The 14,264-nt window shown below is 37.0% G+C and overlaps 3 protein-coding genes across 4 annotated transcripts; 1 reads left to right on the top strand and 2 right to left on the bottom strand.

Annotated features, from left to right (window-relative positions):
- Positions 1-376: 376 nt before the first annotated feature.
- On the bottom strand, positions 377-3,559 carry tceanc2 (transcription elongation factor A (SII) N-terminal and central domain containing 2). The gene is made up of 4 exons (XM_053330565.1): positions 3,231-3,559; positions 2,330-2,471; positions 1,356-1,549; positions 377-843 (listed from the first exon to the last, which is right to left on the bottom strand). Exons 1-4 carry the CDS (start codon positions 3,327-3,329, stop codon positions 655-657), a joined length of 624 nt encoding a protein of 207 aa, XP_053186540.1. The 5' UTR covers positions 3,330-3,559; the 3' UTR covers positions 377-654.
- Positions 3,560-5,624: 2,065 nt separating this feature from the next.
- tmem59 (transmembrane protein 59) lies at positions 5,625-11,057 on the top strand. Its single transcript, XM_053330562.1, has 8 exons — positions 5,625-5,820; positions 6,060-6,165; positions 7,740-7,834; positions 8,375-8,527; positions 8,640-8,712; positions 9,110-9,233; positions 9,347-9,464; positions 10,295-11,057. The coding sequence occupies exons 1-8, from the start codon at positions 5,665-5,667 to the stop codon at positions 10,445-10,447; spliced, it is 978 nt and encodes a 325-aa protein (XP_053186537.1). The 5' UTR covers positions 5,625-5,664; the 3' UTR covers positions 10,448-11,057.
- Positions 11,058-11,875: 818 nt separating this feature from the next.
- lrrc42 (leucine rich repeat containing 42) lies at positions 11,876-14,010 on the bottom strand. 2 transcript variants are annotated; one of them, XM_053330559.1, is made up of 7 exons: positions 13,399-14,010; positions 13,186-13,317; positions 12,973-13,094; positions 12,774-12,859; positions 12,581-12,694; positions 12,377-12,461; positions 11,876-12,291 (listed from the first exon to the last, which is right to left on the bottom strand). In XM_053330559.1, exons 1-7 carry the CDS (start codon positions 13,785-13,787, stop codon positions 12,005-12,007), a joined length of 1,215 nt encoding a protein of 404 aa, XP_053186534.1. In that variant the 5' UTR covers positions 13,788-14,010; the 3' UTR covers positions 11,876-12,004. The 2 variants fall into 2 exon arrangements, with proteins under 2 accessions (XP_053186534.1, XP_053186536.1); XM_053330561.1 differs by having other exon boundaries at positions 12,973-13,091.
- Positions 14,011-14,264: the final 254 nt, after the last annotated feature.

Here is a 14,264-nt window from a genome sequence, read left to right as displayed (position 1 = left end):
TTACATGATTCCCCAGATTAAATTTAATATTTAGAACAATTATGTTCCATTAAATTTATTTAATATTTAAAAAATGTAATGTAATGTAAGTTTTTATGGTTACACCACACCATAATCCTCTAATATATTCTCTCAAAATGGATTAAAAACAGAAATTTTATGCTGGCTCCACAAAAAAATAATGCATGCAAGTTATTCATACATTTATTTTCAAATTTTAACCCCTTTAAATTTGACTAAACCACATGGACACAAACAAAACGTCACTGACCCATATACATACGGTTTTATCCAACAGAAGAAAGTACATCAGGCCTGAGGTTGTTATATTTGTAAATTATATTTTGTATAAAAATTTTCAGTAATGGTATAAAAACAATGCACCTATTCACAAAAAATCATGCATGATTCTAGTATAAAAGAATAGCATCATTATCATCCGCACCAACAATAAAATGCATATTCTTAACAATTCATGAAGTCATGAAATAGTTTAAGGCTACCGATGTGCCACAAAATGTAAAGGCATTTTTTTTATCTCCTTCACAGAAAAAGAAGAAAATAATAAAAAAAAGACAACAATAAAATGTACAAGCATCAAAAGTCTCGACAATTTTCAAGTAAAGCATATTGAAGTTTTTCATGTGCAGTCAGTTATTTCTTGTATTTAGAAACCAGCTGGTTGACTGACGTCGTGCTGTCCTTCACTTGAGTTCTGATGTCAGGGTTGTGTTTGAAAGCAAAAACCAGCGCTCTCACAGTCCGTCTGTATGAGCTGCTGACTAACCGAGAGCTCTGGTGAAACACTTCTCTTTCAATGTTGTCTATGAGACCAGAATCCTCCTGTAGGTCAGATCAGAAAATAGACAAAACATCAAACAGCATGAACATAAGTCACTTAATGTTCAAGTAATAAGCTAGCCAGAGACAAATAGATAAAATATTAACATGTTCTCATTCTTTAGCAACCAGAAACACTGTTAAAAGGGGGTTTCTTATATTTTGTTCACCACATTAACACGCAAAATATTAGGAACACTTTTCAATACAATGCACTCCAGTACACCATGACCACTGAGTGTATTGTTATTATTATTATTTATTTATTTATTTTTTCCCAGGAACATTAGGAGAGAAGCTAGTTTTGATGGATCAAGTATACTGAATTTTAAGTGGACCATATTGGTTAAATATTGATCTTCTGATAGCTACAAAGCACATGTTTTCTGACCATTGTGTAGTGTAGTTTCACCCTCAATTAATATTCCCAAAATAACAAAAGATATGTCATGTAAATACAATGTGAAATAAAGGCTAAATAAACAGTGAATAGTCACTGAGATGCTCCTTCTCACCTTGACCTCCAGGGCTTCAGCCATTAGTCTTCTAGCGTTGCTCCTCAGTCCTTCAGACTGTTTGTCGGAGCGAACTTCAATAGACGGCTTATTGGAGTTCTCCTCAATGAACGTCCTCCAGTCTGTGTACACCTTTGCTGCCATTGAACTCACATCAGCGTCCGGATGCTTCCGCATCTTGTTGACAGTGTGACCTTAGAGGAGAGAAAAAGATCTCTTACTGTGTTGAACTAGTTTGTGTAAAGTGAGGTTAATGACTGGTCTGGTGTGTATGAGGCGGGTTAATATTGCTTTAACAACACAGTGAATGCCTACTGCTGACTTGTACCCACATAATACAGTATATGTCGTATAGTAAAGGATATGAACATGGTTTGACACAGACTGGGTTGTTCAGTAGTCGTTGGGGTGTAAAGACAAATCGATTCAACGATCAAAGAGCCAACAGCATTGACGCAAAATATAAACATCTATAAGACATCAATGCATGTCATCATCTTTAAGCTGGGCTTTTATTTTGAAATTCCTCTTGCACGTCTGTCTGTCAACACATTAGACACTGCAGTTTTGAAAGAGAAGCACAGATCCTGCTTAATCCTACTTAATGTTCTTTCAGTTTTCTTTTACAGGATGTGAACATTTTACAGTTCATTTTATATCAAAATGTGGCACTTTACAGTAAATAGGAGCTCTATTTTTTTTAACTAAAAACAGAGAATAGATTGCTCTACATTTAAATACTTTTTCTGATTGGATAAGAATGGAGGTGATTGATTGATCGCTGGCTCCTGAATCAAATCGAATGGAAATGGTATCGTGACATACTTTGTGATATCTTCAAACATCGAATTGTTGTACATTGAATCGAGATAATATCGTATTGTGAAGATACTTGTGATTTAGTCCCCTAGTAGTCAGTGTGACTTCCTGAGCAGATACACTAACATCTTCTTACAAAGGTTTCCTCAGCCTACCTATCTTTGTGGACTTGAGCACCTCCCTTGATGGGATCTTCTTGCTCAGCTCCGTCAGGGCGGACAGCAGGTTGTCCCTGCTCTGCTCCGGCAGCTCCAGCATGGACTTGTAGCGCATGATGTCCTCAATCACGACAACCCTCTGTAAGAAACACAAGACAAAGCAATGATTGAGGATAAATATACAGACTTAACTTTCTCAAAAAAAGTGATAACATTGTCAAAAAAGTGATAATTCTACATTATATTTATTACTGAGGTCGTACTAAGTGGTGGTGGCTCCTGGGGTGAATAATATTGACTTGTGTAGGGTCCGACTGATTCTGTATTTTTGGGGCCAATGCCGACCACCGATATTAAAGAGTAAAAGAATACCTATATCGATATGTCAGCCAATAATTTTTATATATTTTGCATTGATCCCTTAAATGTAGTTATCTAACACTTGTGACAAAGATATGTAATGAAGGTAAAAGTAAAGTCAGCTACACTGGGAATTGAATCATTATAAATAACAACTATAACTAACTAAACTAACTCAATAACAACAACAAAAAAAACCCCATATATTTAAACATATATACTTAACTTAAATTAAAAAAAAGAAGCAAATATACATTAAATGTTCCTCATACAAATTAGCTACATAACAGACATATTCACCAATATCAGTATATCTGTGATAGGCCAATATCAGCTGTTAATATTAGCTGACCAATATATCAGTCCAGCTCTAGACGCAGTATAAGCTTCATAAATGTAGAGTTTAAAGCTGAGATGTTACTGTATTATATAACTCAGGTGTGCCTAATAATGAGGCCAGAGACAGTGTATATCACACAGCAGCACTGGCTAAACCTGGTTACCAACACATGAATGAAGGCCTTTAAAGTTAACTCACCCTTAAAGATTCAATTGTCGTTTGCCTATAAACCTTTCCATTGCTCTTCGCCTTTTTAGGTGATTCACCTTTAGGCAGCCGTACTACAAACTTGTCCATCTCCAAAACACAATATATAGGAGGCTACCTCAGTTAGCAGACTGGCTGGGTAATTTTTGACTATTCACTAATAAAATTATAAAAGTTTGGGCTCAAAACAAGCACATGTTAAAGGTAACCTCAGTTCAGGTCAGTCAGAAGGAGCGTATATGAATAATGTGCCAATATATAAGAGAAATAGAGAGAAATCCTCTGTTAGCTAAAGCTAAATGTACTGTACTGCAGCTATGGTACTAATGTTGCGTTTAAGCGCCCTCGGAAATGCAACAACCTAATGAACTATTCATCGACATTTTGCTGCTGCATAAAGTACTGCTGCTGGTTTGACTTTATCCAGTCATAATATAATACAAATTCAGCCCAGCATGAGATACTGTGACATAAAATGAGAAGAAAAATAAGAACAAAAACAAGAATTGATCCAAATCATGAAACAGGAAGGGCCTAGGACTAGGTTATAAAATACAATTTGTTTATTCAGGTCATCTATCTACACAGGAACCTGATTATCAGGGTTGAGGGGAAAAAGTGCAATTAAATGAAAGTTAGTCATTATTAATGTTGATGATTACAAAGGGTAACCCCCATCTGAAGTCAGATCTCTAAGATTTAGCTCAAGGGGAGGGGTTTTCCTCATTTTTTAATATTTAACATGCTACTGAATACATATATTGCTGTTTTTAATTGTTTGAAATCAATAGTTTTTATATGTTGTAAATAAATCATGATGTGGGCTTAACTGGTGTCACAGTACCAATTAATCACATGCCAGACTTTTGACCTTTTTCATAAAATATCTTTATTTTAGATTTCAAAATCTACATGAACTAATGAATACATTTTCAAATGAGAGATACATCGCTTTATAAGAAATGATCTCCCTTATAAATCCTGTCAGTATCCATGAAAAACACCTGTTCATTGGTCCAGTGACACTGCTATGGGAGATGTATTTGCATCTCCTGTATTATACCAGTGAGTGGTTGCTTTTTTTATGTCCTGCATGACTCTGCACCACTTAAATGATTAAAGTTAAATTCATTCAGTGCTTTTCCCTCAGGTGATTCTGCAAGACTGCACACAATTGCACTGACTTCCTGTATGATGATATCTAATGGGGTAGTGAGTTGTTGTAGACAGACATGTCCATTACACAGCTTGATCACCACTGTAAAGTGAACAGAAAGTCTATCTTTGAATCAAAGTCCACAGCGACTTTATTGTTTATTATTTTTGCATAATCTGCTTGTATCATCTACCCAGCTATTTTCCTACGCTGTGTTTCAGTGTGAATTTCCTTATAACAGGCTCTTTGTCTGTCAAATACGTGCTCATACCAGTGACTTTGACAGCTCTACATTGACGTGTCATGGAGGGAGCAATTACACAGCACATAAATACATAAACACTTTTCATGACTTTTTTCACAAAATATCTTTATTTTATATTCCAAACTCTACATGAACCAATGAATACATTACACACAGTTGAAAACATGAATTAGAAAATTAGAAAAGTAATCAAATGTAATAAGTCACATTACTTTGATGAGTTACTTTAAATGTATTTTGCTGACAATACTTATGTATGATTACTTAAATGAGACTTTGCCTATGTTTTTTTTTATTGTGGTATTGCTACTTTAACTTAAGTAAAAGTTCTGAGTTCTTCTTCCATCTCTGTGGGTGAGTTATATCTCCAAACATTTAACTTTAATGTTTAATTAACTTTAATTACATTTAATTATGCTAATAACCTAAGCAACATTACTTTGATTAAGTAATTGAAATAAGATAAGATAAGATAAGAAACGATACGATACGATAAGATAGCCTTATTGTTAATGTACAGTCACCTATACATCGAAATTGGGAGTGCCACAATTGAAGGTGCATTAGTATAAAAACACAGACAAAGACAAAAACAAACAAAACATTAAGACAAAACAGGCACAACAGATGTCATAAATAAAAACACAACTGAGGCATGACTATCATGAATAAAGATAATAAATAAAAAAAATAATAAAAAAACAGAAGGTGAGGCAATGAGTTATTGTACTTATTGGGGTAGTATTACACGTAAAACAACTTAAATCAATATTTACATAATTAAATAAAGTAACTAGTAATCTGTAACCTTCCCAACCCTGTCAGCGGTTATACAATGTCAAAAGCAGAGAGACTGTGAGGATTGAGAAATTTCCGAGGAGCACCCAAACACAACAAAACATGAACAAACACTCGCGTTGAGGGCGCATATCTCGCGAGATTACCACAGATTAAGGAGGAGGAATCGAGCGTGTGGTTGTTTGTTTAGATTTTTCGCAGACAAAATGGGGACTGTTCATTCCTTTGTCTGTATTTTGGGACTGTTGGTCCTGCTCGGGTACTCGTCAGCATCCTCCGACGTGTTTGACAGCGTTTTGGGGAACACGGCCTCTTGTCACAAGTCGTGTGAAATGACATACAGTTTGCACACGTATCCGCGGGTGAGTTACTCTTCATGTTGAGGAAAGTCATTTCTGCTAACGTGAGCAAAGACACACACAAAAAAATGGGGGGGCCCTGTGTAGTTCACTCTGTTATGACACCTGCAGTTTTAATTAAAATGTGTTATTGCATGGGAGATATTTGGTTTATGTGCGTCATGTCTCTCACAGATGCTGTTGTTGTTGTTGTTTTTTCTTCCGTCTTCTTCTTCGAGGCATTCAACTGGTTTGTTTTGCAGGAGGAGGAACTGTACGCCTGTCAGAGAGGCTGTCGTCTCTTCTCCATCTGCCAGTTTGTTCGTGACAGTGAAGATCTAAATCAAACTAAATCCGAGTGTGAATCAAGTAAGATATGAATTGAGACTTTAACCTCTGTAATTAACTCCCACTGCACACAGCCGCTCAGGCCTCTCATATAATAATACTCTCTGTTGGCGAAGTGTGTTTACAAAGGGCCCGACCGATACAGGAGCCGATGTTCATACCCATATTAAGCAGGGCTGGGTTTAGTTTAAAACAAGGGTGTCATCGTCTATTTACTCCAGAAAAATGAGTGCAATCTAAACAATTTTATGTCTGTTTGTTTCCAGATTATTTTGCACAGAAGCTGCTGATTGACATTTTGCAAAATTATCAATATATGATGAATGGTTTAAGAAAATGCCGACAATACGTAGGCCTATTAATAAAAATATAGGCCTATATAAAAACAAATAATATATATGTAAATTATAACTTCACTATAATAAATTGTCTATTTACTTAAAACAACATTTTGCATCATTTTCAATATATCTGTGGTTTAAATAAATCACCACAGTATGTATTATTATAAATATTAATAATATATGCATGTTTTGTGTATACAGATAGTATTCATGCTCAAGGTGGGGGAGGGGGGGGGAGTCTGAAGCGAAGCAGCAGAAAAATTGGAATTACTTCTCTGCAATTTTCATACTTTGCAAATGTATCCAGTGGGCCAGATTGGACCCCTTGGTGGGCCAATTCTAGCCCGCGGGTTGTATGTTTGACACCTTTGGTTTAAAAAATGATGATACCAGTACACTTAAAGTGATACCGATACCAACTGAGTACTTCATTCGATACCCGTCACGTGAATAGAAGCATTAAATTGCATAAAATCCCACCACCCCTCCACATCTGAATGATTTGATTTTTACACAAATAGATTTTGAAAGATTTTAAATTATTAAGACTCACAGACAATCTCATCGCATGAAATAGAATAATGCTTGCACTGATTGGCTGCTAAAAAAAACCCCATGTATGTATATATTACACTTGAATTAAGGAAAAGGATCAAACATATGCGCCGATACCAATATATCTGTAATAGGTCAATGGGCTGACTGATATATATCGGTCGGGCTCTAATGTTTACACATGCAAGGAAGTTAAATGTGGTTTAGTGGATCTCAGTGTGCTTACACAACATACTAACAATCTTCTGGAATACACACAAGACATGATTACAAACAGGTGAAACTGCTTCTGTGAGCTGTAAACAGGATACAAAGAGTGCTAAAAAGAGTGACAAGAGAGCTTAAATGCTTATAAAAGACATGTTATTTTCTATAAATACAGAAGTTGGTTGTGAACATTATAAACAGCCTGTTCAGATTGCATAGTGTGTGTTTTAAACTAAGTCAATGTGTATAATTTGTAGGCCCAGTGGGTGTTATAGTTTCTAACAGTGGGTATCATATGGCTTATTATCTATGTTATCACCCTCAGTAAAGCTGTAAACAATCGTTTGTCTTTAGTCAGCTCTATGTTTACACACCCGATTCCATTAAAATGCACACTTGCCCGAAACACCTCTCTGTCCTTTTGTCTGTAATCCTTCCATAATCCTGTTTTATCATCTGTTTCCTCTCACCACCTCCAAACCTCCGCAGCCTGTCGCGAAGCCTACAAACAGTCAGATGAGCAGTATGCCTGTAACCTGGGCTGCCAGAATCAGCTCCCGTTCGCTGAACAACGGCACGAACAGGTACACTGCCCAACCGGCCAAAACACACACAGTGACACACAAAAGTCCTGGAATGAAACCTTTTTTTATATCTGGTATAATAATGTTAAAAATCTGTTTTAAAGAGATGATAACTCAAGGGGGAGGGGGGGGGGGGGACACTCTATTTAGGTATGCAGTTATGTTATATTGTAATTGGTTGTATTTATTTTAACATGGACCCCAGGAAGAGTAGCTGTTGCCTGGGTAACAGCTAATGGGGATCCAAATAAACTCAACTTTTAGGTTCATTTTGGAAGCTTTACTTTATGCTGATATTGAATTATATTGTGTTACTATTTATCTATTATTTACTCCACCTTTAAATATAGATAAAAATGGAAACACCCCTTAGTATCCAAGTTTAATCAACCCTCTTTAGAGCTGTTTGAACAAATATTTAACTCAATAAAACATCTTTTCAAGTGCTTTTTTTCCAGGACTGTTGTATTTAACTAAAAAAAAAACTGACAAGTATGTCACTAAAAATTTGGTACTTAGTATTTCTTTTGTTTTTTGTAGTTGGAGGCCATGATGCCAAGGATTCACCTGCTGTACCCCTTGACTCTGGTCAGAGGGTTTTGGGATGATATGATGAGTCAGGCACACAGCTTCATCACCTCCTCGTGGACTTTCTACCTCCAGGCCGATGATGGCAAAGTTGTCATTTTCCAGGTAAGATACTGAAATAGAGCAAACCATATTATCTCTTCTACCATTATGCATGTTAATAGTAATATATTAAAATTTAGGACAAACTTTAACACTTCTGTTTTCTATTTAACAGACTGGACCTCAAGTCAAATTTTTCTCCCAGTTTGAATCGGAAAAAGACGAAAAAGAAGAGCCACAAAAGAGCTGTAAGCCCTCCACTCTTTATTTAGTTAAAATCCTCCTCTAAAGGATTATTATGTCAATATTCAGTATTTTATTCATTAAAACCTCAAGCAATAATTAAATTAGGCCAAATATTTCTTGCATTGGCAAAACCTAATGAAGCATATTCCTGTCTCTCCAGGCAGTGTGCTGAAGTCTGAGAGTATTTAGACAGGATTGATGTTTTTATTCTTTTCATGTGACTTGTTCACAATAAGAAAAACCACAAAAACACACACCAGGCTAATCCCTCAAAATCAATGAGATTTCTTAAAAATGCCTACATCAAGGCAAACACACTCCAAAAGCATTCTAATACAAATGTGTAGATTATAAGCGTTTCTATTTTAACATAATCTTTTATTTTTTTTCATTTTCCAGTCCCCGGGTTGGGTAGCCCAGTTTACAAAGAATACTATCGCACTTTAATCCAGGAGAGAGACAGAGATATGACTGGAGACCGCAGCTATGATGATGAATACAACCTCTTCAGCTGTCTCTCAAGGTTGGTTGGCACTCTAATATAATAATAATAATAGTTAAACTTGCTTAGTAATGCATGGCAGGAAGTCTCAGTTGAACCACCCAAACTGATGATTTCTATTCTTTTCTCCTCAGGAACCCGTGGCTACCAGGCTGGATCCTAACCACGACTCTGATCCTGTCTGTGTTGGTCCTGATCTGGATCTGTTGTGCCACCGTGGCAACTGCTGTAGACCAGTATGTACCTGCCGAGGTAAGTTGTGCTTTTCTTATGACTTTTCTTTGTGTTTGTTTCATTGTTTCGGGCGTCACTGTGCAGAATGATGAATGTGTAGAGTTTCGCCTGTTTTCACATTCATCTGTTGAAAGTAGAAAGTTTCTCTGTGCTCACTTTTTTTATGTCTGAGTATAAACATGTACCTATGAGCATGATTTGCAACATCACAACTAGTTATCTTGGTCAAATTTCCAATTTTTTTATACAAGTGTGATGTGGATACTTGAGACCTTCAGTACTCATACACTGATAATGGACAGAGGAAATAAAAAAAAATACCTCATAGATTCTAAACTTTTATTATACACCAAATATTGTTCCAGAGTATTTTTAATGGTCTTAAAACACATTTGGATGGGGTTTTTAAGGGTGTTTTCCTCATTTTCAAACTCTTATGACTAATGCAAACTATGTAACACTGTGAAACTCAAAAGTGCCGCGTTGATCTATGACCATATACACCAAAGTGACCTATGAGGAGTCGTCAGCTTAACTATTACATATTTTGGTTGGTTTAAAAATATGCGTGTGTGAAACTAAAGTCTCTATGCTACATTGTAACAATTTATAGCCTGCTGCAGACCAAACAATCGAACAGTAGGTCTGAAAACGCCCTATGTTTCTCAGCACTTCCTTTCATGATTCATTGAAAGCTGCTCAAAAAAAGCATCAGCAAAAAACCTACAATGTAAACCAGTTTGTTGAACTGCAGAAACACACTGCTGCTTTATGATAGAGTGAATTGTATTTATATTGAATATCTTATTTAATATCATCCTTCTCTTTTTTTTGTGTCTTGCTTGCAGAAATTGAGCATCTATGGTGACAAGGAGTACATGAAGGAACAGAAACTGACTCCATACCCAGCATCCTCCCTTCTTATCATCACCTCCAAAGGACCGGAGGAAGAAGCCGGGCCACTCCCCTCCAAAGTGAACCTGGGCCAGTCTGACATCTAGAAGCCAAAGCTGTAGCAGAGAAGGGACGTCGTCCTTTATGAATGATGAGCTGATTTTTATCCTCCGGCACAAGACTTGTGCTTCTTGTGTGGTCTAAGCAGGAATAACTACTTGCAGAACATTTTGTATTACTGATAATAATGTCTCGTCTCCCTTTTGAAGCTTTTAAAATTGGAGTGATGAAAGGTTTTTTTTCTGTATATTGTTATATTTGAGGCATTATTATAATAATAATAATAATAATAATAATAATAGGGATGGCTCAACAAGTCAAATAGATTTGGGGATTTTATTCGCCAATTTTTGATTTGTGCATTAGCTATCTGTTGGTGTGCTTATTTTATTGAATAATGTTTCAAATTAACTATTTGTGACTTGAAGTTTCACCCACCTCAACTTTTGGTAAAAATGGGTTGTGCTAATATTGCAGATTCTCCCTGTCTGTTCTCATGTTTCTACTGCAGTGATTTTCAGATTATATTGAATTTTACAATAAAACTCTATGCTGTTGATTTTAATGAATAGTGACAGTGCATAGCTTTTACCTGCTTTTACTGTTGTCTGTTCTCCTAATGATGGATCAGAAATAAATTCAAATGAGTGAAATTGATGTAACTCGTTTTGCGTTTGATCTCAAATATGAAGAATAAAGTGAAAAAGTGAAAAAATATGAATGAGGGCTGAAATGTAAAAAGAGCCTTTGCCTTACATCAAATCAGTGCTATCACTTTTATGGTGTCTAAAAATGAGTGTATGTTTATGTCAAACTACAGTTCACTATGTTTCTTGGTCCAGTGACACTGCTGTGGGAGGTATATTTGCATCTCCTGTATTATACCAGTGAGTGGTTGCTTTTTTTTCAATGTCCTGGATGACTCTGCACCACTTAAATGATTAAAGTTAAATTCGTTCAGTGCTTTTCCCTCAAGTGATTCTGCAAGACTGCACACAATTGCACTGACTTCCTGTATGATGATATCTAATGGGGTAGTGAGTTGTTGTAGACGGACATAGACATTCAACAGAAAGTCTCTTGGAATCAAAGTCCACAGCGACATCATTGTGTATTTTTGCATAATGTGCTCCTAGTCTCACTTTACCCAGCTATTTTCCTACGCTGTGTTTTAGTTTGAATATCCTTACAACAGGCTCTTTGTCAGTCAAATACGTGCTCATACCAGTGACTATGACAATGTGGACAGCTCTAAATTGACGTGTCATGGAGGGAGCAATTACACAGCACATAAATATGTGATTGTGTAATTCTCATCTTTTATAATGGCACCCTTTTATAATGCGATTGCTGTCTTGTGCTTCTGCAATCACCCAGCTCTGTGACAGTATTCGACGCAGTTGACGTGATAAAAAATACTCAACTTTATTTATAAAAAAGATATTTTTTTAAAAACACCACTGCAGCAAAGAAAAGATGCTCAAATACAGTTCACCAGTTTTAATCTCATCATCTTGGAAATCATTCTGGTTCCTCTGAGGCAAAATGTCACCCGTTAACAGACTCATGCTCATGCTGCTCTTTGAGGAATGCTACATGAAGCCTCAATAGCTGTTCAACAAGTCAATGTCCTCTGCAGTAAGAGCTGATGAGGATGAACGTTTAGTCGGAGGACTTTGATGTGAATTGTCACGCCTTTCTGATTGACGCTGCCTTTTCTTGACATTGTTCCAAGGAGTCTTCACTTGATGAGTGGTTGCAGAAATAATTGGTTTTTCTGGTATGTGATTGTTGGCTGCTGGTTTGTAGAAATGCAGTCTTGCTTCTTCCTCTCTTTCATTCACCAAGGGTGCAGCGTTCAGTACTTCTCTGACAAACTTCTGCCTGCCAACTAAAGAACAAAAACACTCTTAAGACTATTGTTTGTAATGGGTCATAATATTAAGCCTGACTTGTGAAAATAAAATGACACTTACAAAAGCGAAGCGCTGATATTCTGGATTCCTCAATTTTCTTCTGCTTTGGCATTTGTGTGTTATTTGTTTCCCACTGGTTTACAACCTGAAAATGAGTGAAGCATTTATTCATGAGATGTCAAACAGTGCTACACGTGCAACATTTAACCTATGATTAGAGAATAGCGCTTAACTTTAATCTCATCAGTGTCTGAAGAAATTTACCTGCTCGGCCCAACCTTCTGTTTTACATCTCGAGTGATCAAATGTGTCCAGTGGTCCCTCAGAATAAATGAGCCCCAGCAGGTCCCATATGGTTGACTTCAATCCTCTGCCAAGCTGAAGGGATGAATTCCAATTAGACATCAGCATTTTAATAAGCTTCAGCCACATGTTAACACAACCATGACTGTCCCACCTTCATATTGGTCCCAGATGCATCAAGTTTTTCAAGTTTGGGGAGGCAGGTGAGGTATCTGAGAGCCCTTTCAGAGAGAGGGTTATCTATAATAGAAAGATGGAGGAACTTATAAATGCTTTAAATGTGGACATGGTAGTATTTGTGCAACCACAACAATATGGAAGCTAATATGGAAGATAATAGCGCAGTAACTAACAGGAAACATCCAGGAATTGAAGACAGTCTAGTCCTTTCCTCATCATCCGAATGGGTGCAGTCAATCTTTGCAGGCCGACGTCTGACAGACTGTTACCACCGATGAAAAGCTGAATCAAGCTGCTATTGAACAAAAAAAAGACATGACTGTTAAATGGGTTGTTTAATTCCTAACAATACTGTAGGTCTTTGAGATTGAGAATTCAGGTATTACTTTGCCAGTGAGCTGGATGTTAAATGGGTGAACATCTCGTGATCATCCCCCAGTCTGCATCCAAACAGGTCCAGACACTTCAAACTATGAAATGTTTTAATTTCATCCATCCTTTCATGCAAAAGTGGGAACCTAAACACAGGGAAAGGAGTTAAGACACAACTTGGTGACTGGCAGATGTTGTGTTAAGCACTATATATATATATAACTTACCTATTTCTAAGACAGAGGGATCCAAGCACCATTTCTCCATATGCATCACTGAATAACTGCAGGGCTTTAGGAGAAATGTCTGGGTTTACAAATATACGATTCTCTTCTGCTGCTGCAAAAAGTCTGTCTCCTATTTGTTCAGGGAAACCAACCAGAGAGTCTACATGGTGGATGTTGTCAGCTACGAACAAGAGGGTGATGTCAAACAGAGATTTCGTTGTGTATCTCAGACTTCCCTCTGCATTGTAGGTGAATATAAAATGTTCTTTTCTCAGGACAAACGGGTTTGTCCTTCTACACGACGACACTGGCTTTGGCTGTGCAAGGACTATGTCACCGACCCGACGAAGGTTGCCTCTTTCCCGGACATAAATGGTGCTATTGTCCATACTAAGGTCGTACTTGTTTCACTTCTGCTCAGCTAGCCAGCAAAGCATTACAGAAACTCAAGCTAGCTGATGAATTGGGTTATTTGAATGAGCTACAACCTCAGGCCAAAAGTCTTAAGTAGGACACTTTAATTATCTTTTATCTCTTCTAACTTTACCTCGCATATTACTCTAATTTATTGGCTACTTGCGTGTATTTCTTGATAAGTATGTCGAGTTCCTTCTTGTGGGCACTGCCAAGTTAAGCTAAAATTCTGTTCCTAGGATGCTGAAGTCATGACCCGCCCTTCTCTGCCTCTGATTGGCTTAGCTTGATATTCTAACCAATAATATTCCTCATAGCGAACCCAGCCAACGAACATAACGAGTACTAGCCAATCAAAGGCAGAGTTGGGCGGGTTGTCGTTGTCGTCCTAGGAAAACAAACGTCTAACGGAATCGCCGGTCTCAGCTTGCTAACGTCAAAATAAAAGTCCT

Source organism: Scomber japonicus, chromosome 12 (genome assembly GCF_027409825.1).
Source record: "Scomber japonicus isolate fScoJap1 chromosome 12, fScoJap1.pri, whole genome shotgun sequence".
NCBI classification, from domain to species: domain Eukaryota; kingdom Metazoa; phylum Chordata; class Actinopteri; order Scombriformes; family Scombridae; genus Scomber; species Scomber japonicus.
Note: the sequence above shows the minus strand (reverse complement) of the source record. Positions and strands in the feature narration are given on the sequence as shown.

What these genes read in the sequence shown, in the direction of transcription:
- lrrc42 (XM_053330559.1), bottom strand. Translation starts at nt 13,787, where the DNA reads ATGGACAATAGCACCATTTATGTCCGGGAAAGAGGCAACCTTCGTCGG. An exon ending in CATCTGGGACCAATATGAAG is followed by an intron (nt 12,695 to 12,773) that starts GTGGGACAGTCA and finishes TCATCCCTTCAG; the next exon opens with CTTGGCAGAGGATTGAAGTC. An exon ending in AATATCAGCGCTTCGCTTTT is followed by an intron (nt 12,292 to 12,376) that starts GTAAGTGTCATT and finishes TTTGTTCTTTAG; the next exon opens with TTGGCAGGCAGAAGTTTGTC.
- tceanc2 (XM_053330565.1), bottom strand. Translation starts at nt 3,329, where the DNA reads ATGGACAAGTTTGTAGTACGGCTGCCTAAAGGTGAATCACCTAAAAAG. An exon ending in GCTCAAGTCCACAAAGATAG is followed by an intron (nt 1,550 to 2,329) that starts GTAGGCTGAGGA and finishes CTCTCCTCTAAG; the next exon opens with GTCACACTGTCAACAAGATG. An exon ending in CTGAAGCCCTGGAGGTCAAG is followed by an intron (nt 844 to 1,355) that starts GTGAGAAGGAGC and finishes TCTGACCTACAG; the next exon opens with GAGGATTCTGGTCTCATAGA.
- tmem59 (XM_053330562.1), top strand. Translation starts at nt 5,665, where the DNA reads ATGGGGACTGTTCATTCCTTTGTCTGTATTTTGGGACTGTTGGTCCTG. An exon ending in CTCTTCAGCTGTCTCTCAAG is followed by an intron (nt 9,234 to 9,346) that starts GTTGGTTGGCAC and finishes TTTTCTCCTCAG; the next exon opens with GAACCCGTGGCTACCAGGCT. An exon ending in ACCAGTATGTACCTGCCGAG is followed by an intron (nt 9,465 to 10,294) that starts GTAAGTTGTGCT and finishes TCTTGCTTGCAG; the next exon opens with AAATTGAGCATCTATGGTGA.